Source organism: Equus przewalskii, chromosome 22, assembly GCF_037783145.1.
Source record: "Equus przewalskii isolate Varuska chromosome 22, EquPr2, whole genome shotgun sequence".
In the NCBI taxonomy this organism is placed as follows: Eukaryota; Metazoa; Chordata; class Mammalia; order Perissodactyla; family Equidae; genus Equus; species Equus przewalskii.
This window is the reverse complement of record NC_091852.1, coordinates 17038954-17066319: the sequence shown is the minus strand read 5'-3', so window position 1 is coordinate 17066319 and position 27366 is coordinate 17038954. Positions and strand designations below refer to the sequence as shown.

At 40.5% G+C, this 27366-nt stretch overlaps 1 protein-coding gene across 1 annotated transcript; it reads right to left on the bottom strand.

Annotated features, from left to right (window-relative positions):
- Nucleotides 1–10975: 10975 nt before the first annotated feature.
- ZFAND5 (zinc finger AN1-type containing 5) lies at nucleotides 10976–22929 on the bottom strand. Its single transcript, XM_008513575.2, has 6 exons — nucleotides 21721–22929; nucleotides 17263–17422; nucleotides 16717–16828; nucleotides 15979–16082; nucleotides 13341–13466; nucleotides 10976–12626 (listed from the first exon to the last, which is right to left on the bottom strand). The coding sequence occupies exons 2-6, from the start codon at nucleotides 17411–17413 to the stop codon at nucleotides 12478–12480; spliced, it is 642 nt and encodes a 213-aa protein (XP_008511797.1). The 5' UTR covers nucleotides 17414–17422; nucleotides 21721–22929; the 3' UTR covers nucleotides 10976–12477.
- Nucleotides 22930–27366: the final 4437 nt, after the last annotated feature.

Genomic DNA, 27366 nt, shown 5'->3' with positions numbered 1-27366 from the left:
AGGAAAAGGCCTGTGAAGTCAGAGGCAGAGATTGGATTGATGCAGCTACAAGCCAAGGAATGTCAAGGATTATCGGCAGCTACTGGAAGCTGGGAGAGCATGGAACGGATTCTCCCTCAGAGTCCAGAGGGAACCAATCCTCCTGACTACTTTCTTTCAGATTTCCAGCCCCAAGAACTGTGAGAGAATAAATTTCTATTGTTTTAAGCCATCAAGTTTGTGATAATTTGTTATGGTAACCCTAAGAAACTTGTACACTTGATCTACCAAGAATCTGTCCTTAGGAAGGAGGTACCATCTTTAGGCTCCTACTGCACCCAAGGGACTGTTAGACATTGGCGATACAGAGATGGGTACAAGGAGCTTGCAAATTAGTGGAGATGAAAGGCATACATAGACATACTTAAGTTAACTGTGAGAAAACATCCTTGTCCTTTAAAATCTCCAACTCAAAAAGAGAACAAACATAGGGTCAAAAACTATCTTTTACATTATCACTTCTTATTCTTCCTCCAATAGTCAAAATATCCAGTTTATTTCAGCAAACGCCTAGGCTTCACAGTTATTTTTCAAGGCATTAAGTGTATTAATGAGATTATACAATGCTATGACACAGGAAACATCCCATTTGCTTATCCCGAATTCTTAAGGAAAAGATCATTGATATTTTAGTGTTTGTTAAGACTTTTAGGTTTTAGAATGTTGCTACAAGCTAAAAAGTGTCCAACAGCCCATAATTCTTGGAAATCACTTCATATCAGGAAAACAAGGGCAAGTGAAAACCAGTTCTTCATGACGCAGGTTGGCTTTTGATGCCAAACGAAACAGATGTTTTATGTTTGACCTGGGATGTCTAACTTGGAATACCACCAACTAGAAACCATTTCATGAGGAACAGCAAGTGTTAGCAAACCCCTGTGTATGTGCTGGCAAATACAGTCATAGAAATAATAGTACTGATAATCATCTGACTGCTATTGAAATTATCCTTTTTGTTACATCTAATAAATGTGAGACCAGATCATTGTCAGCTCATTACAGAAGAACCACTACAATATTATAATGGGGTCCTGACTCCATGACTGTGTAACTCATGGCCTTTTAAGGTTTCATTATTGACCTAACTTTGCTTAGAAAATGATTAACTGCTAGTTTCAAATTCTAGGATTCTCAAAATGGACTAAATAAAATGAACTCAATGAATCTCATTGGCTCAATTTTGGTAGTATAGGTAGAAAATGCCACATTAAATTTGTCATGTTCAAATATTTATGCATTTCTCTAAGAGAGAAAAGATAAAGAGAAATTTTTTAACAAGTTGGCCCTGGTTTGGCACATAAAGTCAAATCTAATTCAGCTCCATTCACGGCAGTGAGAGGAGTCAGCTACAGATAATCTACAACAACAGGTTACCCTGAAGTTCATTTGTAGCCCATGTGATAGAGGTCACCAGGGGGGTGCTATAAACACACATTACAAGATGGCCAAGCACATAGCAGATACTCAGGCCAAAAGGTACCAAGAAGAGAAAACTGCATTAAGCCAATAGGCTACTATCTGCTGGCAGCCATGTCAGCTGCCCAATAGCTCATCCTCATCTCCCCTCAGAAGGTCCCCAAAGTCATTCCATTTCTCATCTCAGAGAGAACTCTATTGCCTCCTACATGGTCATTCAGCCTACTGTCTGCACCTGCCGCCATGTGAACCATTTCCTGAAGTCTGCTGCTGTTTGCAGGAGGGGCCTCACAGATCCTTCTGAACACCTCGCCGAGGGCCGCTAGACCTGTATCTTCCCTAAGCCCCCTAACTGCACCCATGTTGGGTTACAGCTGATGACCTGTTCTTGCAACACCGGTAACCTGGCTTAGATAAGTATTAATCTGAGGGATTTCAGTACCTCAGTGGTTATAGCTCTTTGCCTTCCACAGCAGGAGATGAACCATCCTGTTTATGCAAAATCAGTGAGAGCTTGGCATTGAGGTCTCTCCACTCTTTCCCAGCTGAGGTCTTTCTTAAGTTGGCTGACAGAGCTTGGGTCAATGGTGAGGGGCAGAGTGAAGGTAAGATGGAAAAGAAAATTGCAAATATTTGTAGGGATCAGCATCAACTCTGTGCTAAATACTGTGGTCATCTTTTTGGATGTCGTTCATTTGATTGGGACAAGAATCCTGCAAAGTTGTCTTGTTAGGCCCACTTTCCCACTGAGGAAACAGAGGGGTTAGATAACTTGCCCCAGATCACATTGCTATGAAGAACCGAAGCAAAGACTTGAGCCCAGTCTATCTAGTTTCAAGTCCTTGATTTTTTTCTTCTACATTCCTCTTCAAGACGCAGTTACTCAAGGATGCCCCGCCTCTTCAGTTAAGGTCACCTCTGCCTTACTTGACCCTGGTGCCCTTCCTCTGTTCCTGATCATGAGGCACACTTCTCTGAATGGCTCTGTGCCATCTCTCTTGGGACCAAAAAGCCATTCCAATGATTCTTCTGTATCCCTTAAACATATGCTCATGTGGCCCTGGATTGTATTTAGAGAGATGAAGCCTAGACTGTGATGATAACCCCATGTTCCTATCTACCTTTTGATTATGTACTTACATTTAAATAAATGGGTGCCTACTGTTCTGAAAATGCTTTGCACAAGATTCTGAAGTTGTGCCAGGGAGCCCTGACAGTGGGTATGCTGGGAGCTGTCTGATTTCCTTGTTGTAGATTCTTGCTCACCTTTTCTAGACAACACACAACCCAGAGGAAAAATGATCCTTTATTCCCACTGCCTTTCCTTAACCCTTCTCCGGCGCTGGGGAAGTGTTACTACAACTTTAAATACCTTTCCTTCCAGGCTGGAAAATAAAAGCTTATCAGAACACGAGTATGTAAAGTGGCAGACAAGTTGTAGAAAAGCAAGCAGCAAGTGCCACCAATGAATTTGAATGTGCGATTGGTAGATAGGCTCCAAAGCTTAAAGCAACAATATTTATTGTTTGAGGTTTACTGCTGAGTTTCACTGAACTCCAAAGAACAATGTGATCAAGTGGTTAGTTTTTGGAAGGATTTGCCAGGCGAAACGTCTGAGCTATATATTAAGGAACCATGGCATTAAAACTAAAATGGATTGGCTCTTATGTCAGCATTTTGCAAAATACTCTAATGTGGTGTTAGAAATCATGGATAGAAAACAATAAATACACAAGTTCTAACAAGAGACCATGTATAGCAGCGCTTTGAAATGCAGATAATACATAGACACAGAAAACTACATTTACCACAATTCAAGTAAGTGAGGCACTGGACGGTCCAAGCTCACCTCTCTTTGTGCTATGTGGGCCTAGTTTGGGAGAGGAGACGTATATTCTAAACAGCGTTTTCCAAATATGGTTAACAGAATCACTTAAGGGAGAGCTGTCTAAAATACAGATTCTCTAGCTATAATTAACATGACAAGAAATAGCAAATGTTGGAGAGGATGTGGAGAGAAGCGAATCCTCATACACTGGTGGTGGGAACGCAAACTGGTGCAGCCACTGTGGAAAACAGTACGGAGATTTCTCAAAAAATTAAAAATAGAAATACCATATGATCCATCTATCCCACTACTGGGTATCTAGCCAAAGAACATGAAATCAACAACTCAAAGAGATTTATGGACTCTGTTTATTGCAGCATTATTCACAATAGGCAAAACATGGAAGCAACCCAAGTGCCCATCAATGGATGAAGGGATAAAGAAGATGTGGTATATGTATATGATGGAATAGTACTCAGCCATAAAAAAGACAAAATTGTGTCATTTGCAACAACATGGATGGACCTTGAGGGTATTATGCTAAGAAAATAAGTCAGACAGAGAAAGACAAATACTGAAACATTTCACTCATATGTGGAAGATAAACAAACACACAGATAAGGAGAACAGATTAGTGGAGGAGGAGGAGATTGGGGGAGCGTGAAAGTGGTAAAGGGGTACATATGTATGGTGATGGATAAAAACTAGACTTCGTGGTGAACATTATTACAGAAACTAATAATGTAGCTGAATTTACACAATATTATAAGCCAATATGACCTCAGTAAAAAAAAATAGATTCTTCCAGATGTTCTTCTGATTCACTGGAAATTAATTGAGACCCGTGTGTGTGTGTGTGCGTGTGTGATTTAACTCTCCAGTTGATATTGGTGATCCACAGGTTTGGGAATGACTCTGCTAAAAGATTTAGGCTACCTTGCCACTCTTAGGCATGATGTAGGCAAATCCCATCCATTTTCAGGGTCTGGATCAGGGGACTGGGAAGGATTATAAGCAGTGGAAGAGTTTCAAAGACTGATTCTAAGACACCTGTCCAGTAATAGAAGTCTGGCCTACAGGTTCAGGGAGAAAGTGTGCACTGGAAGAGGCGTCACCAGTAATAAAGTGCTGTTGTCCTGAACTGACTGAGTATATTTCACCTCCTCTACTATTTTAGCCTTGGAAAGGACAGTATAGAGTTGATTTAGTTTCCATCACACAAAACAGGGCTCTGACAATTCAACTACAGCTATCAGAGGCCATTTGAACTTAGAAGGTTGCAACAATCACTAGTAAGATAACTTGCTTGAAACTCCCATTTCCTAGCTTGCAAGCTTGTATATCATGCAAAGCAGATGTCTTGAGACTCTGGTCTGGGTTTGAGAGGAGGAGTAGGAGAGGGTATCGGGGAAAAGCAAACTGAAATGGCAAGGCAAGATTATTTTTAAAAGGACTGAAGGACTATGTTTGTGACGCACCAATTTATTTCCTCTTTCAGTCCTAGGCGCCATTGTTGCTGCCTCTAACAAGAGGAGAAAAGGTACTCCTTTCCTTCTAACATTGTCTCCGAGAGGCGGCAGCTGAACACTGCAGATTTGGTATTCCTAGCTTGTATAACAGCCAGCTCCCTCTGAAAATATTCAAGTATCTTCCCAGGAAGCCCATTTAGATTTCGAGTCTTCTTTGAGTCCCAGATCTCTGAAAACTCCACCAAGAAACACAGACACCAAATTTTGCATGCAATTTCAGGGACTCACGGACCTCAACTTAAGAACTGTCAGCCTTGCAGAGAGAAACTAGCGGTGGGATTTCGTCTCCATTCCACTGAATGAATTAGTTGACTGCAAAATGACTGATTGTTACACTGCACAAATCAGAATCTGGCCTCTTAAACATCTCTGAAAATAGCATTTTGCCGGGGTTTAACCATGTGACTAACGTTAGAACACCTAACCTGTATCAGGCACTCACAATGTGGTTGACACTCCTAAGTGTGTTACATGCATCATCATTTTATTCCTCAAAGTCTGGATGGGTGAAGGCACTCAGGTACTCAAGATTAAGTAACTTTTCCAGAGTCACACAGTTTTTCAGTCACAAATCTGAACTGACTTTAAAGCTAGTATCTAACCACCATCTACTCCATTGCTTCTCCATTCTGGAATGAAAAGTTTACTCTCCCCCTACAACAGTGACAAATTTTGTAAGGTGTTACTCTTCCTGCGAGAAGAGGCGTCAAGTAATGATCTATACCTGATAATATCCAACATTAATTCTGACTACCCATCCTCATAAAATTCAAATAAATGTGTTTTCTCAGTTCTAGGAGCCACAATTTAGTAATTGGGAAGATCATTCTTATCCATTGTACTAGTTCATGATCTCCTTGACAACCAAAATCATGTTTCCCTTATCCTGCTCACACACACCATGCCTAGGCCATAGGGGAAGTTCAGTATCAAATGCAAGAATCTGTTTGCTCCTTATCTCACTGGAGAATGACATAGCTTCCCAGATTCAAACTGTTGAGAACCCTCTCGTACCAACTTTAATGGGTCTGTTTCATTTGGTTTTTGCTACATCTCATACATCTAGCGCATTTTTAAAAGCCGCCGTTGACCCTTAGCCTTCCTAATGCATGTTATTGAACAACTAACTTCGCTGTGAAGTTTGAAATGCTCTAATTCAGTACTAAGTATTATGTTCAATCCAATCTGGGGCTTTCTGTGTAAGCGCTGTACATCATTGGGCAGATCTGGTCACTGGTTAGCTGTGACAATTGTCTAAGGTCCTTAAGATGCCTTTCTTAGAGTCTAGAAAATTCTTGGTCCCAATTTACCACATAAAAACAATTATCCTCAATCCACTTTTAAAGCCTCAGTTTCTTTTAATCAAAGACCCAGATAAACATACCTATCACTTCAATGCTAAAGGGCCGTGCCTGAGTACGAATGCAGGATATTTTGATGCCTGCAGATTGCGCTTTTTTCTAACAGGTATTACACTACTTTATTTATTAAATTTCTGAAGTCTCATGTTGTATTATTTTTGTCACCTGATATAATGCACAGAGCCACTGAAAAGACTGGTTATGCTGTCCCAGATATGCAAAACAATCTACTTTTCCTGCCAACCAAATAAATAAGCCACAGAATAGCTAAAAATGAAACTTGTTTAAACATAGGTAATTTTAGCAAGCATGTAAATACAACAGATGTTAAAGGCTAATGGGTGGGGTGGCAGATTAACCATTCATATTTAAGTATTGTAATTTTTACAGTAGAATTACTTTTACAATAGCCTTAGTGCAAGAGAACACTTAAAGCCGAATATTTTTAGTATGTAGGTGCTATTTCTAAGCACATGGGGTACATCAGGGGAGGGGTACCTCAAGAAACATCACCCTAGTAAGGAGGTACTTTTCTCTCAGGGGTACATGGAGCCATAACACCAGGATGTGTTAAGAGTTTTCTTTAAAAAAATACTATCAATTCTGGAAGTTCCATAAAAGGAGCAGATGGAGTGTCACCTAGTAGAAAATCTGAATTGTATTTGTTTGCACGGTATTCTAATTTGCATGTTTGAACACATTTTTAGTGATGGGGAAGGATGAGAGGGCAGAAGAATATACGATCAGCTAACATTTTTTACATTGCCATGGATGACACACACAGGATCAATCCGAGAAATTCACTCATACGTTAGTGTTTAAGTTGAGATCACCCAAGAGAGTTTGTTTATATTTTTCCTGGCTGATTCCCGAGCTCTAAAGGGTAAGTGCTTAAGTAAATACTATTTTGGAAACAGTTCTTGCACTCAACTGAAATTTAAGAATGTGTTAGAAAGATTGCCTATTAACTTCTGAGTAGACTGACAGATTACCGATTCCTGAACAGCCTTGGTTACACTATCAATCATTTCAGATATATACAATCTGAGGTTCTGCAGTGCTAATTTCAATCAAAATCATCAGGGAAAAATATATTTAAAACAGATTATTAACCAACTAGAAAATAACCTGTGACTTCTGTTATCTTGCTGTTGACTTAAGGATCATGTGCGAAGTATGACTTCGCCACATCAGTGCCTATACTGAAAAGGAAAGTAGTGTTTAGTTGCAGACGAAATAAACTTCTAGGACTAGAACAAAAATGCACTCTGAGGGAAAACACAGAAACAGTGCTCTCTGCTTTTGCGTGAATTCAAAACTAGCGTTTGTGTGTGGAAATAGCTGTAAGTATTAAAGGGCACTTCTGTATTCCATTGTACATGTACGTTTGTTTTTAAAGCAGCCTGTCCAAACACAAGAAACTGCTACAGCAAATTTCAGGTTACTTTTCATTAACTACCTGCTGCTTCACCCATGGAAACCCTTCTATGTAGTTTAAGGCTACATACTTTTATTGCCAATCAACCAGCAACCACAACCATCATTCTCTCCAAAATTATAAGCTAAGATTTATGGAGAAAAATCACTCTAAGAACTTTGCATTCGATTAATTAAGCAAACAAGAGTCAAATTAAGTCGCTGTACACAGTCAAACGTTTACATGATGTGGAAGAGAGAAAATAATCTTTCCAAGTTATGACAGTTACTTAAAATATATGTGTCTTTGGAGTTGAGGGTGGAGGGTGTGGGACAAAATGAGAGGCTTTGCTTCTCAGCCTATTGATAAATTAGTTTTTGAATCCTGTGAATGTACAACCGATTCAAGAAACATAATTCTAACAGTAGTATGATTAACATGTTGCTATTACACTACTTGGTAGCCACCGGCACATTTTTTAGTTACTTGCTAGGAACTTCATTTAATGCAGACACATGCGAAGAGAGCCTTACTGAAAAGAATGATTCTAACCACTTTAAACTGAAAAATTTAAAAACTTCCAGATCTTTACCTTTTCACTATACAACCTAATGTAACCAATTTCGTTAATTCTCTTTCCAAGTTCTAGAAATTATTCTAGGACATTAAAATTAATAATAGCTCAAAAGAGTGAGAAGACAAGTCACAGACTGAGAGAAGATACTTGCACAAGACACATCTGATAAAGGACTGTTCCCCCAAATACAGAAAGACCTCTTAAAACTCAACAATAAGAAAACAAACCCAATTTAAAAATGGGCATGGACCTGACGAGACACCTCACCAAACGTATACAGATGGCAAATAAGAATACAGAAAGATGCTCCACATCGTATGTCATCAGGGAAGTATAAATTAAAATATCACTGCACACCCGTTAGAATGACCAAACTCTAGAACACTGAAACCACCAAATGCTGACAAAGGCATGGAGCAATAGAACGCTCATACATTTCTCGGAGGAATGCAAAATAGTACAGCCACTTTGGAGTATAGTTTGCTGGTTTCTTAGACAACTAAACATATTCATACCATATCATCCAGCAATCGCACTTGCTGTTTACCCAAAGGAGATGAAATTCATATCCACATAAAACCTGCATACCGATGTTCATAGCAGCTTTATTCATAATTACCAAAACTTGGAAGCAACTAAGATATCCTTCAGTTGGTGAATGGATAAAAAAAAAAAAAGACAAGGGAATACTATCCAGTACCAAAAAGAAATGAACTATAAACCCATGAAGATGTGGAGGAAACTTAGCACACACTATGTAAAAGTCAATCTGAAATTGCTACATAGTCTACGATCCCAACTATACATTTTGGAAAAGGCAAAACCATGGAGACAGTAGAAAGATCAGTAGTTGCCAAGGATTGGGGTTTGGGTGAGGGGTAGAATAGGCAGATCAGATTTTTAGGGCAGTGAAAATACTGATATACTGACAGATACAGGTCAGACATTTGTCCAAATCCACAGAACACCAACGGTGTACTGCAAACTATGAACTTTGAGTGATCGTGTGTCAAAATAGGGTCATCAATTTTAACAAATGTTACCCTTGTGGGAGACGTTAATAAGGAAGGCTATGCATGTACTGGGGGAAGAGGGTATACGGGAAATCTCTGTACTTTCAATTTTGCCACAAACCTAAAACTGCTCAGTCTCTAAAAATGTAATATGGAATACTTACTGTGTGCCAGGCAGCGTTACCATCCTTATTTGCAGAAGCAGCCTGGTTCCAGGGTTCACTGGCTTCTTAACCACTATGCCATACCACTCAAAAAAGTTCTTTCCTTGCAAATTAACTCATCCTATGGGAAGCCCACCTCAACAAATCTGTCTCGTTTTATAAAGCCAATGGAACAGATTTGATCAAAGGACTAGCCCAAGGTCATACAGCTAACTCATGTCATCATGGTCTGTCCTAGCAAAACATTTTTGGAGTGGGGATATGCGAAGAGGTGAGTCTATTTATTTAAGAATACAGTATATTCTTAAAATGCTTACTACCTCAATGTATATCCCAAAGTTACAGCCCAGTTATGGTCTTGCCTGAAAAACATTTAGGATGGAATGCAAACCTAGGTAGAGTTCAATCTTCCTAGCTGCCTTACACACTTGGATTCCCTTCTCAGCTGATGCTCTTGACAAATCAAATTCTTAAGTCCAAATCTGTACTCTTTCTGATAAAAATGATTACAGAGGCACCGGCCCCGTGGCCAAGTGGTTAAGTTCGCACACTCTGCCTCAGTGGCCCAGAGTTTCACCGGTTCGGATCCTGGGCACCGACATGGCAGGGCTCATCAGGCCACATTGAGGCAGCATCCCACATGCCACAACTAGAAGGACCCACAACTAAAATACACAACTATGTACTGGGGGCATTTGGGGAGAAAAAGCAGGAAAAAAATGATTATGGAAACATAACCACAATCTTGTGCTTTTTAAAAAATGTTATAGATCAATGACACCCAAGGGTCCATCATCTTACCATCTAAGTCGCCTTTATCCCCTCCAAACCACTCCTTGATTTCAAGACCCTAAGACTTAAATAAAACTTATCAAGTCAATGTTTGACACAGGTATCACTAAAGACGGGAATTTCATTTTAAACTTTGAATTGTTTGCCTTCTAAATGCATAATTTTCAAATCAACTGACATTCTCCAATATCCTTCCTATTTCAGGAGACATATTATCCTTCTCTCATATGGACTTCTACACATATCCCCTGCTGGGAGCAAAAGCAGCAGCACCCAAAGAACTGACTGCACCAGTGTATTTCCATTCCAAACTCCCTCACTGAGAAGCCATGGCTCTGCTTTTGGCTTCAGTTACCCCCTGGGCAAAGTCAGCATGTCACTGTTATTCCTTGTTCTTTACTATCTCATCTAACACTTGCAAAGACCAAGCCCATGGGTCCATCTCAAAACAGAAATAAAACTATGCGTAAATACTACGCCTGTTTTTGTACAAACCGTCATGCCTAAAGTGTCATAAAGCAAAAAAGTGGAAAAGGGACATAAGATATAATTGTTGAAATTTCATTTCTTCCTCCTCTTTAACTTCTAAGAAACTTTTGTGCCTATTTATTTCTTTAAAAATACGTTGCCTATTATGTACCATACCTGAAGACCTTTCACAAAATTCACCTCATGGTTCTCACTTGAACACATCACGTTCAGGGATGGCAATGGAAAAAAGTTACAATATAGCCATGCAATGTCTACATATGCAACCGAAAAGTTGAATATGAAACTTCCTAATTATTGCCCTTTAGAATTTCTAACTATGGCTTAAAAACCCAATGAACAAGTGGCAGTTTCCCTCTGTACATGGCTTTTATTATTTACATAATACAATATAGCATCAATGCTGAATAGCATGATTATGTGCAATACATAAATATGAACTATCTGTACACATCTGCAGATCTAACTCAGAACTAAGGTACATAAAATTGAAAGCAAAACTGAATGCTTTAAGAATAAAGTAAAAACTAGGACTGAACACTGCAATAAATCATAAGTAGTGCCTCGTGTACATACGTAACTATTTACAGATGAAAACAGGCATTACCACAACACTAATCTAACTATACTCATTTATATATAAAAAAACACAAGTTTCATACATCACAAAAAACCTTCCATTATAACACAGAAGTGATATTACCAGACAAGCATCAGTGAAGTATACTGCCTCTTCTAGTTGTTATTGTACAATGCTGTAGATAATGCAGCCCATGCAATACACCCAAGAACACTAGAGTCCTACACCCAAGTACAATTAATATGCTAAAGCAGCCCTCTGCGAGTGGTGCTGGATACCACTAAGAAGTCTACTGCAGCCATGTTGGTTATGACTTTCCATGCAGAAGGGTACAGTTACATTAAGAACTGAAGTCTTTAAAAAAAAAAAAGCTTGAAACATTCTTGAACCAAAACATTCAACAAAAGATGCACATGAAAAATTAACTGTTCAGATACCTTTGCAACTTAAAATTCAGATGCATGTTATTCAATAGAGCTGCTGTATGTGAAAACCAAACAGTTTTAATATCTTCTTGTAAACAAATTAATCCTAGTGCAGTTCTGTGCTACAAGTTTTTAGCAATGAGTAATGCAGACATCTTCTGGTGCAGGCCAGCACAATAAGCTTCAAAGATAGCTCAAGACCCTGTTTGCTTGATGGTTTTACTCTTAAGACAACCAGTTGTGATGTTTACCTTTCACAGAATGTCTTATTGACAGCTTTTAGAAGACCAATTAACCAGGCTTACATATGGCACCAAATACTGGCTTCACGGAAATGTCTGATCCTCTTTATATAACGCTTTCTTCCTGCTTCCAAAGAACATGTTGTGGAAACTAACAGGGTGAAGTTCAACTATGGTAGAAGTAGACTGCCAGTCCTTTTCTGGTGTACCATTTTTAAAAAAAATACAGGCACATAACACTAGCCAAAGATTATACCTTGATTACATTCCCAAAAGGCAGATATGCTGCAAACATGCAGAGATTTCATCTATTTTGGCACATGGAAACTAAATTTTGTCCCTATTATCTGTGTATTTCAATTTGCTGTGCAGATATCCATCCAATTTTATTCAGGGGAGGGCATATACATTTTGTAGGGCTGTATCTATCCAATTCTGCCTGTAACAAACACCCAAACATCCTAAAATATCAATTATAAGACAGACAAGTGTAAAGTAAAACTCTGGAGAACATCAAAGGAAAATGGCCATGCATCTGCTCTTTAATGTTTTCCTACGATATATTAAAATAAAAACAAAGTTTCAGTCTCTTCACAAGTAGTAATTTATATTCTCTGGATTTTTTCAGCCACAACAACTGGATTCTCTTTTCTGATCTTCGCTGCAGCTTCTGCTTTGTAATCGTATGGACAGTTGTGCTTGTCAGAGTAACGGTGAAGTCCACAAAACAAATTTCCGCATCGGCAATCAAACCCTGCACACACAAGAGGAAGGAGAGTCACTTCGGAACTTGCAGCGATTAAAAGACAAAAAACCCCTTAGTCACTCGAGAAAAGGAACCATAGCTCTTTGCAACATTAAAGACAGACAAAAGTCTGTCAACTTTAAATTGTGAGCAAGGTTTTAACCTCCTCTGACATGCTGAGAAATTCAAATGACGACTCCTCCATGAATTTTGGTAGACATCACCCAAGACAGAAACCAGAAGGCTTTGGAGTCAGGTGCCCTGGATTCAAACCCCAGTCCTACCTAGGACTGGTTAATGTCTCCTCAAGTCAAAACCAGGGAAAGGCAACCATAAAATTCTGAGATTTAAAAGAAACAACTAAAAAGGATCCAGAACATTCTCTGCCTGACTCAAAGTAGGTGCTTACTGTTTAGTTCAGTTACCTTTTCCCCAGGAGAACAAAGGAAAGACTCAAAAGGGATAAATTTCTATTAATTCAATAAAGCAAAGTACTTGAGAAGGCCTGAAGTTAATAATGGTTTCATATGATTAGAGAGAGAAATAGAAATCAAATCCAACTGCTTCCCACTATCCCCCCTTCTCGTCTACTCTGTAAACTTTATACTCCTCAAAGCTGGGCATTTTGTTTTATGTGTGAGACTGGCCAGTCCCTTAGGGCCCGGGAGCTCTTCGTTAAATCCCAGCAGTAAAGTACACATAGTCTTCTGTGCGCTCTAATACCTGTAAGGCCAACTTTCTTTCTGCACATGAAACATCTGTTCTTCTTTGGTTTGGGCAACTCAGGAGCTTTTTCTTCACTTTGAGAAGTACTGGGCTGAGAAACTGATGGACTGGGCTGAGTGACAACTGAAAAAGGAGGGTAAAAATTAGAAATTTGTCAAGAGTTCACTGGCTGACAATTATCTAAGTCGGAAAACAAAACGAGAAAGTACAATTCCTAGCGAAAATACTTAAGATGACTTTTTTTTAAATACATGTAGTTTAAATAGACTCTTCTACTTTAATATCAGAACTACTTTCAAATCTGAGAATTTCTTGTCAATCAACATACTACTACCTGCTCCTCTAAATTCTGTAAAATGACCACTCAAATTCCTTTAAACTCACTCTTAACAGCCGTTACTGGAAAATAAAAAACCTAATTCTAAATTTTCAAGACCTGGGAGATAGTGGTCATACTCTTATTTTCTCATATTGCAACTGCCTAAATGCAAACTTCATAATTAGAGCAGTTCAAATTCATTACTACTCGGTAAATAAAGTTGCCAACTTCTGAGCTACTTGGATAAGAAAAAGTTATTTTGGTTTTATCTATACTGATAGAAAAAAGAAAGACTATAGACAAAAATCTGCAAAATTTGACAAGACCTAAATCATTAATCCCTAATTAACTTCAGATCCCCAAATGTCACAATAACTCTTGCCATTTTAACAAGTGCTTTATATCACCATAAGCCGAAAATCTAGAACTATCTTTAGAACAATTTAAGTACTTGTGAAATTTTTATTTTAGACTATTAAGAATTCCATAGGCAAAACAAGATTTTTTAAAGCGCAGCTTTTATTTACTTTGTGATACTTATCTAAAATGGGTACAAACTTTAGACAATAAGAGATATGATCTACCTTAAAAAGCCCTATTTTTCTACCTAAAAAGGCTTTAAGTTTTAGTTCACACCGATCGACAGAATTTGTCAACATGAAGATAAAACTGCAGATTACTGTATTAAAGCTCACACTACTAGTTCTTTAAAACAACATACCAAATATAATTCTACTTTTATAAAGTTCAACTACACCAGAAGCACTGGAAAATCTTGCGTTTTAATATTAACCTGACCCCCACAGCAAATCATCTATGCAATGCTAAAATTACTGCCTAAACAATATGCCAGCACCAATGCTATCAGCATAAACACAAACTCTACAGCAAGCTGACTGGTTTAATGAGAACTTACTCTAAAATTCTCCCCAAATTTATAATTCATTTGTATTAGTAATATATCCAGTGAGATTCATAGCCTAATATTAGACCAACAGAATAAGATCTCACCTACTACTTATTCCTAATAATCTACTATGACAACCCTAATATAATTTTCCTGATGCTATATGGGTAAATAATCATCTGTGGGAACAGTTTGGGGGGGAGGGGGTGTGTGTGTGTGTGTGGAGTGACAGCCATTTCCTAGGCCACACCTGAAAAACTGAACAGTGGTTCCTAAGACATAGGCAAGACGGGTGGGGGTGCAGGTTAAGAAGAGAAAAATGACACAGAAAAAGCAAAGAGCAGCGAACTAGAGACTGCTTATTACTAAGAAGTAATTAATGCAGACTAGCTACAGATCTCACCCAAAAATACTGTTCCACGGTCAAAGTAATTTTGTATAAAACAACAGCTCACAAACACACTAATTTGGTCAGCTTTTCCAGAAAGATAGAACACATTTCAAACCACCAAATAGGGATTCACCTGCCCAACTTAAGAATTTTCACCTTAACTTTATAAATTAAGATTGCTACAGTTCACATAAGCTTAGCTATGTGATGTTAGCAAAAGCCAGCCTCCAGAGCAGACTGCATATCTACCGACACCATTTCCTCACAGTACAGTTTCCTATTGTGTTCAGTCAACGCTGTACCAGGAAATAATGAACTGACCAAATGAACTATGTGCACTATATATACAGTAGGCAGATCCTTGTTCTAGGGCCCAGCACAGGTAATTCAAACAAGTCAACTTCTGGCAACGTCAGAGCACTTCTGGTTGTGCTATCTAAGTTAAGACAGACTCAAAGTCATTATCTAACGAAAACCTAAATGCCTTTCCATACTGAGTTTTAAACTCCCACAAAATATGATCGGGATCCTCTACTTCTTCAATTTGAAAGTTTTTTTCAATGTTCAGTATGTTCTTTTGCTTTAATCTTTTCTACAATATTGACAATATCAACACTGAATAGTTATTGCTTTGATTATAAAACTTTTCTTCATGGCTTTGAAGTTTAATATAATTTATTTTGTGTTTATGAATTTACCTTTTCTGATGATTTAGATACCTTTAAAATATAGTGGTAAACTACCTTTTAAGTTCATTAACTTAGCACTTCCAGTCTCCTGATCATAAACTTTGCTGATTTGTGGGCGTGGGGGCAAGGGAGGGATGGGCAGAGAAGAGCGAGAGTAAAGAGTGACAATTTTACACTTCAAGGTACTTTAAAGATAGTGGTTCTTGCTTGGCCTGTATTTTATAACTCTCTCCTCTTTGGTCCTGCAATGGGAAGGAAAGAATCCCCCCACCAACCCTTTCTCGTACTACCAAATCCAGAACTGAACTAGTATTAAACAAAAAGCATACCTGGCTCTGACACCTCTGTTTTCGGGGTAGTTATTTTGTCCTCTCTTGAAATGCTCATTTCTGTCATTTGCTGAGTTACAGGCAAGGCAGCCACAGGCACATTTCTATTTGAGTTCAAGCAAACATTTTTCAAGATGTTAAGGGTACTTCTTTTGAGATAAGTTGTCAGTTCCACTTTAAATTATATATTATTTCCAACATGATCAATGGAGCTAAATAATCTAAAATTTTTAACGGATATTGGATGCCCAGCACAAATGGTTGAATAAAAAAAGCAATGTGATAAATGGTTCATCAATTCAAGGCTGCATATTTGTATAGATTACGATGTTCTATTACAGCCAACCAGGAATTTTTAGCTGTGCCTGTAAATTTTTTAAGGGCAAAAGGGGCAGCTTTGCCAAAATGCCTTGTGTGGCATTGCAACAGTCTGCAGAGCCTCACTCTCTATAATCCCTAAACCTCAATTACGAGGAAATAAAAGCACAGCATTCTCAACACAGCATCCTTGAGGGTGTTATGAAGTGTATTCTAATACCTATCTTTACTTAATAACCCACAAGATCATTATTAAAGGACACTGGAGTCCCTCATTGTGCAACACATGCAAAGCCAAGGGCATCTGATATGTTAACATCCTTATTATACATTAACATTCATAACCATAATGGTATGGCTAGCAGAGATATCTTTACTTCCTCCTTGTATTATCATAAAAACTCTAATGTTCAATCTTACCTTGATTTTTCAGATGTGCTGCCAGCAGCACCTTCACAGTTGTTTAAACTAGCGTCTGCTCTTTGTACAGATGCAGAATCTGAGGTAGGACTGTTGGAACCACTAGCTGTCCCTATTTAAAAAGAGGATTTGTAAGAAACAAAGCAACACTGCAAACACTGGGTATCATGACTATTAATAAGTAACAAATACTTGCATTTAATTAGATTAGTGATTTAAGCACTTTCTCTGTGCTGCAGAATCCTACACTTCTGAGTATCCAAACACAAAAATATATTAAAAAGTCACATCCATTGAACACAAGTATCCATTGAAACAAAACCTCAAAAAGCAAACTGAAAAAGCTAGAAGACGCTTGCAGACAGTCATTCATTCCTGATGTAGTCAATGCCATGTACTTGGGCTCTTTGCTTTAACTTCAAGCTTTTCTCAGGTCTTCTCTCCTTAGGCTTTCAGCATTGATTCTCAGCCTTAGGCCCCAATTCTTGGTTTTATATTTTCTATCCATCAGTTCTTCAAATTGGTTTTTCCTTGGAAACAACTTACCCATTGGGCTCATTCTGCCACTATTCTGCTGCCTTTGAAGATGTTCTTTGTAGCAAACAGAACACATTCCATTTGTCCTAGGATTCCCATAAAAGCCACATCCTGTACTACACAGCATGGGCCCTGGGGTCTGGTTAGTTTCCTGAGCCATGTTTTTCTGCTATAATCAAAACAAAAACAAGATTTTAGAAACTAGCACGCAACTAAAATAAAATCACTAAAGTAGTACGATAGGCACCAGTGCGCCTTTGTTATTTCTAAACACCAAGTCGTTTCTAACAAAGGCCCAAATTGTGTTCATCTTTAAAAAGAGTAGGCAAAGAAACTTACGAATTATTTTGTTGCCTTCATAAAACAAAGGGGATGAAAGCAATTGTGCTTTAGCTTAGTAAATAATGAACTATAATTACTTCACATTCTTCAAGACAAAAAAATTTCTATCATTAAAAAATTAAAATATTATTATTTCACCTGTCACTATTCCTGTTTCCATTTCTGAAAAGGTCATTCTGCCAGGTATCAGAATTATGTTTAAATCAGTTTGGGCAACTGGTATCTTTAAATCACTTTCTGCTCTCCTACACTATAGTCAGACCTTATCATATGATGTTTTTATTTCATCAGTTAAAAATATATTAAATGGAACCTGTAAACTGAAAAAAAAAGTCTATGATAATCACAATTACCGACTGACTCTTGATATCTACTAGTGGTTCTTTAAACTGGCTCTCTACTGGAGGTAGCTCTAAAGCTTTCTTAAAGCTAACACTTGAACACACTTGGGCCCCAGAATTCAACAATTCTGCTATGGGCTAGGGAAGCTGTACTTGTAAAATGTTGCAACACCTTTACAGAAGACCGCAAAGAGAGCTGGTAGATCATCCAGCCCGACTTGTTACCTTGGCACCAACAAGCAAGGCTCTAAGAATTTAGTGGTCAGCTGTTTATGAAATCTCTTTTATGTTCTACATTTGAGGTGTGAATTTTGGGTCTGAGTACTTTAAAGTCAGTGCCTAGAAACCTGCAATGTAGAAATTATCAGCCAGAGTTCTCTGCCAAAGGCTCTATTAAACTTTTAACAAGCGCTTGTCTTCCTCATATCAGAAAATAATGAAACCTTTCCAAGCTCCACTTCAATACAGCAAAGTAACGCAATATAAATACACAACCTTTAGTAATGGTTAATATTTAATACCAGATTACCAGAAAGAACTTTATACAGCAAGCATACCCTTGACTTTTCCAGAGGCCCTGTAAAAATCAGCACAAATATAGTAATGTTTTGCTAAATTTAGTAAATTTTCTTGACTTAAGAGAAAATACATATTATTTATGAAAAATTAAAACTGCAGAGGTTTTCTATGTCACCTTAAAATATGTATGTAAGTGCAAACAGCGTATCTGAGAACATTTTATCAAAGGAAGATCATATGCTATAACTTGTGGTCATTGTCATTTAAATGTACCTTAATGGTGATAATGGACGTTACTCATGATTAAGTAATGAACGTTTCAAAGAAGTGCAGGAAAGTACTTCGAACTAGCACTTGCTATCTCCTAGAATTTCAGGCGGCCTTTCCAAACTACCACACACTAGAATACACTTGTTAGTGAGTTATTAAAAACAATGTACTAAGTTTTACCAAAATTACAAGAAAGGGGGAAAAGGACTAACAATTTTTGACCAGGCTAGAATCCTGACAATTATTCCCCCAAACATTTAAATGATAGTAATCTTTCCTTTTGCCAGTAAAAAAGACACTGTATTTCAAGATTGAACATATTTCAAACCAACCAAGCTTGTATGGAGAGTGACCAAGATCCACAACTTACTTCAAATAGTACTAATTTAGTTGTCACTGTCTCTTTAAATAGTAAGTGGAATTTAGCTGACTCATTTTGGAACAGAGTAGTGTAAACATTTCAACATCACTTATGAAGTTTATTAATAAACATTTTCAGCTGAGTTTTCAAACTTCTGAATATGTGCAAAAATTGCTTCAAATAATAAGTTATTTATGTATTTGCATGCCCACCATACAAAGTGTGTGAATCTTTGCCCTTTCAAAAAATTGGGCCATTCCTTGAAGCCAGCTTAAGAATTATGCTAGCTCACACTTTCAACACTAACTTCCAGTGTCATCTGACAGTGGCTTTAGAGCAAATTGGCCCCAAGTTTAAGAGTCAACCCCCATTAATATTAGTTAACCCAACTGCTAAAATCTTGTTTTATATAAATAAACCGAGGAAGAATCTCATCCAGTGATTTTGCCCACCTCAACAGGCAACGTATTCCACCTTTCCTTCTTCAGAAAAGACATCTACCTGAAATTCACTATAAATATACTCCAACTCTGAGACACAAGAGACACTAGGACGTTAGTCTTCTATATGCTTTCTCATTTTGTAGATTTCCCCCCCTAGAAAGCCAGCTTTTAAATGCCATCACATGTGCACAGCTTGCCTTAATATTTCTCAGAAGCTTAGATCACATGGGCGGGCGCTTCAGCCTGTCACAAGGCTGCAATGTGACAGGCTGAGCTGGATGGAGGCTCTCACATAAAGCCTAGTCAACAGGGGCCTCTGAAATCAGCTTCTATTTATATCTCAGAGCCTGCCAACTCCTACACAACCCCAAGAACTAAGGGTGCAGCGTTCATATATCTAATATACTCAGAAAACAAAACAAAAAGATGCCGTTAACGCTGCTACACTTTTTCCTAATGTAGGAAGGGCTCGAGAAGAACAACAAATCCAATCTAGAAGATGCAAACGTAATCAATCACTCATGAAGCCAAAATAGGCAGGGTTGTTTATAAAAACCAAGCACAACAGAGCTAGCATCAAGGCAGAAAATATCCTCATGCTGAGCAGCAATTTTTTTGTGGGGGCGGAGGGGGAGTTCACCATTAGTACTGTTTCCCTACTACTTGGTAACGTTCTAGAAAAACACAATATCATTACTATTTAGTAGCTTTACAGTTGTTAGAAACAAGCATTCATTTGTCAGCTCTGTCAGGGATAGATGAAATGCTTTATAATTTGTATAGCTGAAATGCCTATTTTTATAGTTTAGAACTTCCTTTAATTCATAGCATGAAAAAAAAAAAGACCTGGGCATGTAACTGAAAAATCCTCAGCCTCAAATTAGTTAAAAAAAAAAAAAAAAAAAGGCTTTCATACCTATAGAATTCAGTTCTTTCAGGTGCACATAATGTTAAGATGTTAAGAAAGCCCACTCACCCGGAGTTGAGACCTGAGTTCTAATCTACCTCTAAACCAGTGACCTTGGGCAAGTCCTTACTCTCCAGAGCTCAGTTCCTTCTTTGCCAAATGGAGCAGATCAGTGTGATTTTTAAAGGGTCCTTTCAAGGCCTAATTTCGGGCCTGAGAGAAAACAGGGGAGTACAAACTACAACAGATCCTTTCTTTAAATACTTTCGGACATTTAAGAAAAAAACAAAAAAAAAGATGCTATTTTTACCAATTCAGTTCTGAAAACCTACTTTTTAAAAATAAGGAGTAAAATGAAATCCACTTAGTTTTGTGGGTTTTTTTAATCGTAAATTTCCTGAACGCCAAGTTTTAGAACGGGCTCTCTGACCTCTATCCTACTTTATCCTAATACGTCGCTAAACCAGATTCTCAGAAGGCATTCAATCAGTAATGATAACCCAGGCCTTTTCCCCAAGACACAGCTCCACGGAGTGCGTGGAAGGCAAGCAAAGAATTTCATGTTCACCAGCCTAATCGCACGAAACAAAGGAGAAGGTACTCCATTTCCTTCATGAAAGGGATCTCGGGCGAGAAACGCAGCAACGTTGGGAAAACTAAACCCCGACCACAAGGAAGCCCCCTCACCCATGTTCCCGCGGAGGAGAAGCAGTTCGGGTCCCACTGGTCCCTCATCCCTCTCCCCAAACCCCTCCAAGCAAAGGCCTCGCTCAGGAGAGCCCGGCAGGGCCTTTTCCAAAAACCACTGAGTCATGCAGGAAAGCAGCTCCGCGGGCCAGGCCGGCCCCACGGCCGCCGGCCCCCGCTCGACCCCCGACCCCGATCGGCTCCCCAAAGAGGCGGCGGAGAGCCGGGGGGCGCGGCGAGCAGGAGCCGGGGGCGCGGCCGCCGCCACGGCCTCTTTGTCTCTCCGGGTCGGTCTGCCCACGCCGGGCGCCGCCGCCGAGGGTGACCGGGACGGACGCGAGGGAGGCCCGGAGCCCCGACCCCCGGAAGCCGCACGCCGGGCATTCATTGTTCCCCGCCCGCGCGTACGAGAGAGCCGGGGGCGCGGGGAGCCCGGCCTCGGGCCACGACGACAGGATGACGCCTCCGTCTTTGTGCTTCCTGAGCGGCGGGCGGACGGGGTCCCTCCCCCAGGACGCCGCCACCCGCGGCCCGCTCGGGCTTCGCCGGAGGCCCGCGGCGTTCGGGGCCCCCCACTCCCAAACCCGCACCACTCACCTGGGGGCAGGAGCGCAGAAGCCGGGCTCGCGCGGACGCCGGCGCGGTGGGGCCGGGCCGAGGCCTCCGGGAGGAGCGAGCCGGGCGCCTGGGAGCAGCGGCCGCGGGGCGGGAGAGGGTGGGAGCCGCGGGCGGGGGTGGCGCCGCCGCCGCCGCGGGGTCCTCCTTTGTTCCTGCAGCGGCACCGAGCGTGGCCGGGACACGCCGGAGCTCGGGAAGTGGGAGGAGGGAAGCGGGCGGGGGGGCAGAGGAGGAGGCGGAGGGAGGACCGCAGGCCGCGCGGCTAACGCTGCTTGCGGCGCTCGCCCGTCGTCACCTCACGCCTCCACCGGCGGCGGGCAGGGCCGACTCTGAGGGCGAGCGGCCCGTGCGCTGCGAGGCCTGGGCGCCGCGAGGGCCCGCGGATGGCGCTCTCCGCCGCTTCTGCTACCGCCGGGGAAGCTGCGCGGCTCTGAGGAGCGAGCGAAGCCCCAGCCGAGACGCACACGGCTCCGCGCTCCAGCCGACTGACGCGCTCTCTCCGCCCGGTGCTTGGGCAGTGAGGGAAAGAGGGGGGCAGGGGGCGGAGTCTGTGCGTCAGCGAAAACCCCGACGACGGCGGCGGACAGCGCGATGACGTCACGTTTCTGACGCCCCGCCCCCGGCCCCAGTCCCAATCCGAGAAGCGAGGTGGGGCCTGCCGGCGCTTCTGTCGCGCGGAGCCGAGTCACCGGCCCGGCTGCCGGCCCCGGGGTGGAGCTGGAAAGAGCGAGTCCTGTGGAGGATGCGTTTCTATTTTTACCCGATTGTCCGCCCTCTGCCTCCCGCCTTCCGATTTTCTCACTCAAGCCCGCTTTTGGCCATCTGAGTTCTCACGCTTTGTCTCAAGTCCTCGGCAGACGTTTCCCTTTCCTCCTTAGTCCCCCAGCCCCCCGCCCCACTCCTGCAGAATTAGGAGGATTCGCATAGGGAAGACAAAAAGAACCGCTTTGTAGCTTCTGGGTCTTCTCGCGTGTTGGTGAAGGCTCCCCCCGCCCCTTTCGCTCCCACCCGCTTTCGGTCGGGGTCCAGCCCGAGCCTGGCCCTGACGCCGCCGCCGGCAAGGAGCGGGCGGACGTCGCTCGCTCGCTCGCTCTCGCCCAAGGTCACGGGCGGTTGTGCAGAGTCAGGAAACGCTCGGCCCGACTGGCTGCCAGTCCTTGGCCCCGGCGTCGCTGTTCTGAACAAACTGTTTTGGCCAGCCTGTAAAATCCCTGGAAATTGACTATTCCAGCAAAGCGTCGTTAACTGGGAAAGCACCAAATGTTCTGCTCAAGAAATGGAGTTAAGGGACAAACAAGCTAGATCTGAGGCAGACATCAGAAAGGAGACGTTGCAGGAGGAAGTTCAAGAGGGGGTGAGGGGTTAGGCAGGCGATTCAGAAATGAGGCACAGGGCCTGAGGAGTTTGAAAGCGTGAGTTAACTCAAAATAGTGAGAACCTTTTCCAAGTACCAACGAAAACCCCTACTTACAGCTGATCTCTCCAAGTGAGAGGTTCAACGCAGAAGAACAAAATTACTAAAACAGAAAGGACTTCTGAAATTTTCTAGTAAATAATGGGCTGATGAATCCATGGAAATGATGTGTAGGGCTTCTATTAGCCGTCATTAGAAGGGAGCGAGAGGTCCCTTCGGTGTTTTCCAAACTAGGCGATTAGAAAAATCACCTGGGGTGATTATTATTCCTAGGCCTCTCAGCTGAAGATGGATTCGGTTGGTTTGGGGTGGAGCTCTGGAATCTGTATTTTTAAGTAGTGCTTCAGGTGAATCTTCCTTATAATTTTGTATATTTGGGAGAAGGCTGTTCTGGTGCCCTGTGCCAAAATTTCCAAATCAGACAGTTCGCTGCCACAGTAAGCAGAGTACCTGGAACATAACTGAACATTTTCTGTACAATTTAGGGTAATGCTGTGGTCAGTTAATGTGTTAGAGATGTAAGTAGTCTCAGTCACTGGTCCCAGGACCACTGGAATTTATTTCCTTCACTGAGTAAATAAATTAGTAAAGACAGCAGCTACCATTTACAGACCTTTTTCAGTGCTAAGTATTTTCCATTTAGGGTCTCATTTAATCCTCACGGCAATTCACTGAGATGGGTACTATTATATGTTTTTACAGATAGGGAATAATGACTAAAGAGGGTAAGCGACTTGCTTCAGGCCCTGAAGGATAGGGAAGCCATGGAAGTGATTGTTACTGAGGACGAAAATAACTTAGAGATTTTTCCCCCCAGAATTTTAGTTATTAAAAAGTGAAACAAGATAATTCCTGAAGCAGAATTGAACCAAAAAAAAAAAAAAACAACTAAGGGTAATAAGGCAAGCTGGCTATTTAATAATGTATTGCATAATATGTTATGTAGCACCTTCTGATAATTCATCTTCTTTACCAACCATTTATAATTTTCTCTATAAGATTGTTTCAGCCAGGAATGTGGCTGGTATTAAACTTAGTTTTAGCAAGATTCCCTTCCAGCAGCTACCCTAGTTGTTCTCAAAGTGTGGACCCCAGACCAGCAGCGTCAGCATCCCCTGGCGCCTGTTAGAAATACAAATTCTCAGGCCCCGCCTCAGACCTATGGAATCACAGACTCCGGGGTTGGTCCAGTGATCTGTGTTTTAACAAGTCCTCCATGTGATTCTGATGCACACTTAAGTTTGAGAACCATTGACTTACCCCTGCCATGCCATCAGGTGACCTCTCTTTCAGATCCTCACACCATGTGAAGGGAAAAGCTTAAAAAAAAGGAAATTTTCATATATTACTGGTGTAACAGACTAGTGGATATGCTTTTAAGGATGTTTTATGTTTTTTGTTTGTTTGTCTTTTTGGGGGGTGTTCTAAATTTTTCCGTTGGAATCTAAAGACAAACTATAAAACACAAAATATATAATAGAATGTTCTTAATATAGTATGCAAAAGGACTGTCACTCTGTGGTCATCAGAGAAGGTTGAAACCAGCCTGTGCAAAAAAGTTAACAGGGAAAGTGGGGCGTGCTCGAAATGTAGTGTTATCAATTAATTGTTCAAAATACCTTTTGTAGGGTCTGGCCCGGTGGCGCAGTGGTTAAGTGCACACATTCAGCTTCAGCGGCCCAGGGTTCGCCAGTTTGGATCCTGGGTGCCGACATGGCACCACTTGGCACGCCATGCTGTGGTAGGTGTCCCACATAGAAAGTAGAGGAAGATGGTCATGGATGTTAGCTCAGGGCCAGTCTTCCTCAGCGAAAAGAGGAGGATTGGCAGCAGTTAGCTCAGAACTAATCTTCCTCAAAAAAAAAAAAAAGAAAAATACCTTTTGTAGAATTTCATTATCTGGGACATACCAAGTGACTGGTACTGATCCATTCCTAAGTACTCCTTGAAAATAATGCCAACTCAATTATTTTTTTATTCATTTCTTTTTCACAGAAATGTTTTGCACGCTTATTACATTCTACACACCCACTGAACTGGGTGCTGGAATGTACCTTGTGGGAAAAATTTATCTTACCCTTGTTCTTATGGATCTTCCTATCATGTTGGGGAGAAAGATGGTAACAATATTTTCATATAAATATATCATTATGAACTGGTAAATATTTTGAAAGAAAGGTACAGAATGCTATAGGAGCATATATAACCAATGACAGTGGATACTGAAAACTCACCCAGGTCTGAATTCCATCACCAGTGGAGCCAGGTTTATTTCCTTAAAGTAGTTAATTATAGTAAACTGGCATGTCAAATGAGAAAGGTAGAACAGTTTATAGTCTGCTTAAGAATTCAGGTAAAGTCATTGCAGGTTCACTTACATTTTTCTCTGTACTCTAAGGACGGACCAAAAGGGGGATTGATGATTGGAGAAGAGCAAATGTAATTAAATTTCTTAGAAAGTAGAAACTGACATGCCTTAAAAATAGCAATACGAATTATTAGTCCACTGTAAAATATAAAAGACCTGGAGTTATTTTAGCTTGGCATGTAACTCTCCATTATGCAGACAAGAATTGCTTCTATTGCAATTGTAATTGCCTGTATTGTAGTACGCTGTCATGGGTAACTTCATTTTCTCTCTGTGCTTGAGTAGAGCTTGGTAAAGCACAAAGTCTTTGCTGGGGTTTTAAAAACTGTTGGGTGTCGTTTGATATTCACGTAGTGCCTTTCTTCCCTTTCCTTCTTCAGCCTCTTGCCATATCTCAAAGATTAAGGAAAACAGACCCAATTATATTTTTATTATTTTCAAAATGATCGGCTGAAAGGATTACAATATTGTGTTTAGAGCAAATCAACTAATTAAAAAGTTGAGTATAACATACCGCTATTTAAAAGTTTTTCCTCTTTAATAATTAGTAATTTAATAATAATTAAAATATCAGTGAATCTAATAATGGATTGGTTTTAGAGCCAGCTCAACAAGTGGTTGGCTGAATTTTTTTTCCCAAGGAACTGATAAAGCAAGTAGAAATTTAATTATTGTGTAGAACTTTTGGTAATTTTAAAGCCATTCTTATTTTCAATGAAAACAACGTGATGAAAGAATCTTCAAATAAGTGGCATGGATATCTTACCTGATTAGAGAAGACTTTCAGACACAATCCAGATACTGTCAACATAGCCATAAATAATTTTTAGGACTATGTAAATGAACAAAAGCCTTTATTATTTATGTAAATCAAGATCTTAAGGTGAAGGAAATTGATGAATTAATATATATATATGTATTTAGCTGTGGATATCACCTTTTAAGACACAAGCTACTTTAGTCTTAAGAACTTTAAGAAATCTTTGTAACTAAACAAACTAGGTAGGGATGTGAAGCATATAATCTGAGTCTCAGTAGTTAGCTCTGGGATTGGCTCTGAAACAGCACTTTGGAGCCTATCATAACTTGGGTTCATGGGTGGTGGGTGGGCCAGAAAGATAATCAAGAATGGAGTTGGTGATTCAACAAGAGTCCAGCAACTTGGATGGTATAAAGCTCTGGCAGTGGGCAATTGCACGAAGGCCCTAGCTATCAGGTAACAGAAAAAGATCACAGAAAGCAAGTAGACACCGTCATTCAGGCAGCAGACTGACAAGAGAGACGTGGGTAGGGTGAACCCTTGTCCTGGAGGGATGCAAGTTCTAGGCAGAGAGCCAAGACAAGTGGTTTATGTTTGTGGAATGTTTTTCCATTTACAATGTATATTAGAATGCATTAATTTAATAAAGTCTCGCAACAGCCCACTGAGATAGATATTATCCTCCCTCCTTTTGTAGAGGAGTTGACTGAGGCTTAGGGCAAAGTCGTATGTCCTGTCCAACGTCATATACCTAGTAAGAGTCAGAGCTGGGAATTTAACTCTAGCCTTCTGCCCCTTGGTTCAGTGTCCTCCCTCTCCAGGATCATTTCCTTTTTTAATTTGTGTCACGCTTGTACATCCCATTATAATGTGAACGAACCACCCTTACACGTCTTGTATGTCACTCATTTCACCCAGAATTGTGACCTTACTAAAACTTTGGTTAGATAGTTTCTTCCTACCTAACAGGCAACTCCTTCTAAGTTTCTTTTTCTTGGTTCCAATGTCTCTATCCAACTTCTAAATGTGGCATTCCTTAAGTCTAGGTCCTGAACATTCTTTGTGTCTCTATTGCATATACTC

Bases quoted from the DNA above. Each gene is read 5' to 3' on its own strand.
- ZFAND5 (XM_008513575.2), bottom strand. From the start codon at position 17,413: ATGGCTCAGGAAACTAACCAGACCCCAGGGCCCATGCTGTGTAGTACA. The intron at 16,083-16,716 runs GTAAGATTGAAC...GAACTCAAATAG, and splicing joins AGCACATCTGAAAAATCAAG to AAATGTGCCTGTGGCTGCCT. The intron at 13,467-15,978 runs GTATGCTTTTTG...CTCCTTTTTCAG, and splicing joins AACAGAGGTGTCAGAGCCAG to TTGTCACTCAGCCCAGTCCA.